Source organism: Brassica oleracea, unplaced genomic scaffold (genome assembly GCF_000695525.1).
Source record: "Brassica oleracea var. oleracea cultivar TO1000 unplaced genomic scaffold, BOL UnpScaffold05709, whole genome shotgun sequence".
Lineage (NCBI taxonomy): Eukaryota > Viridiplantae > Streptophyta > Magnoliopsida > Brassicales > Brassicaceae > Brassica > Brassica oleracea.
Genome location: NW_013622231.1, coordinates 1 through 819, shown reverse-complemented (window position 1 = coordinate 819; position 819 = coordinate 1). Strand labels below are relative to the sequence as shown.

General features: G+C 36.8%; 1 protein-coding gene across 1 annotated transcript; it reads right to left on the bottom strand.

The window, feature by feature from the left end:
* Window positions 1-54: 54 nt before the first annotated feature.
* On the bottom strand, window positions 55-766 carry LOC106322065 (F-box/LRR-repeat protein At1g48400-like). Its single transcript, XM_013760248.1, has 2 exons — window positions 599-766; window positions 55-508 (listed from the first exon to the last, which is right to left on the bottom strand). Exons 1-2 carry the CDS (start codon window positions 758-760, stop codon window positions 194-196), a joined length of 477 nt encoding a protein of 158 aa, XP_013615702.1. The 5' UTR covers window positions 761-766; the 3' UTR covers window positions 55-193.
* Window positions 767-819: the final 53 nt, after the last annotated feature.

Genomic DNA, 819 nt, shown 5'->3' with positions numbered 1-819 from the left:
TAGCCAATCTAAAGAATGATTACCATTTTATATGTGGTTCCTAGAGTGTGACTAGCATTAGGACAAGTCACACACATATCTTCTGAAATGAAACAAATTGTAACCAACTTCAATGATATTTAAATGATAATAACCATACACGATTTAAGTTGCATCTAAATATTGGCATATATAGCCGAGAAAGATAAAGCTCTCAGCTGAATTGGATGTCACACTTTGATGAAGCTTTGGGGAGAGTCAGTAGATTAGCTCGCAAGAACTCAATCTGGTCGTCTTTGTCCGAGTTAACACCAACTTTAACAGTTTCAAGACATTCCAACTTACCTAAGAAATGCATCATCTGGTTCAGCTCTTCGAAAGAACCTCCATACTCTAAAATCTCTAGCACCTTCACTTGACATGTCCATAAACAACTTATTGTCTTCTCCTCCTCCAAAATCTTCCTCTGCTTCTTAGGGATGCAAGCACATGCATCTCCGCATCTATTTGTTATTCTGTGCACAAGACCCTGAAACCAGAGACCAATTTGTTATGTGTAATGATGGGCAACCCACACTAGAAACAAACAAACAAACAAAAAGAGAAAACTGATAATTACCTTGATGACTAAAGTGTGTAGATTTGGACAACTATTGAGCAGAAGTGGCATTACTTGCCAACCTTTTTCCTTGTCACTCTCGATAGATAAATTAAGGAGGTTGTTGAACATTGGCATGGATTCACAGCAGAAATGAAAAGCCTGGTATAATAAGCTAATCATCAACAAACCAAGATACAATAGAAAAACAGAAGATTAGACGAAGAAGAAGAAAAAAAAAA

Bases quoted from the DNA above. Each gene is read 5' to 3' on its own strand.
- LOC106322065 (XM_013760248.1), bottom strand. From the start codon at position 760: ATGATTAGCTTATTATACCAGGCTTTTCATTTCTGCTGTGAATCCATG. The intron at 509-598 runs GTAATTATCAGT...CTCTGGTTTCAG, and splicing joins TACACACTTTAGTCATCAAG to GGTCTTGTGCACAGAATAAC.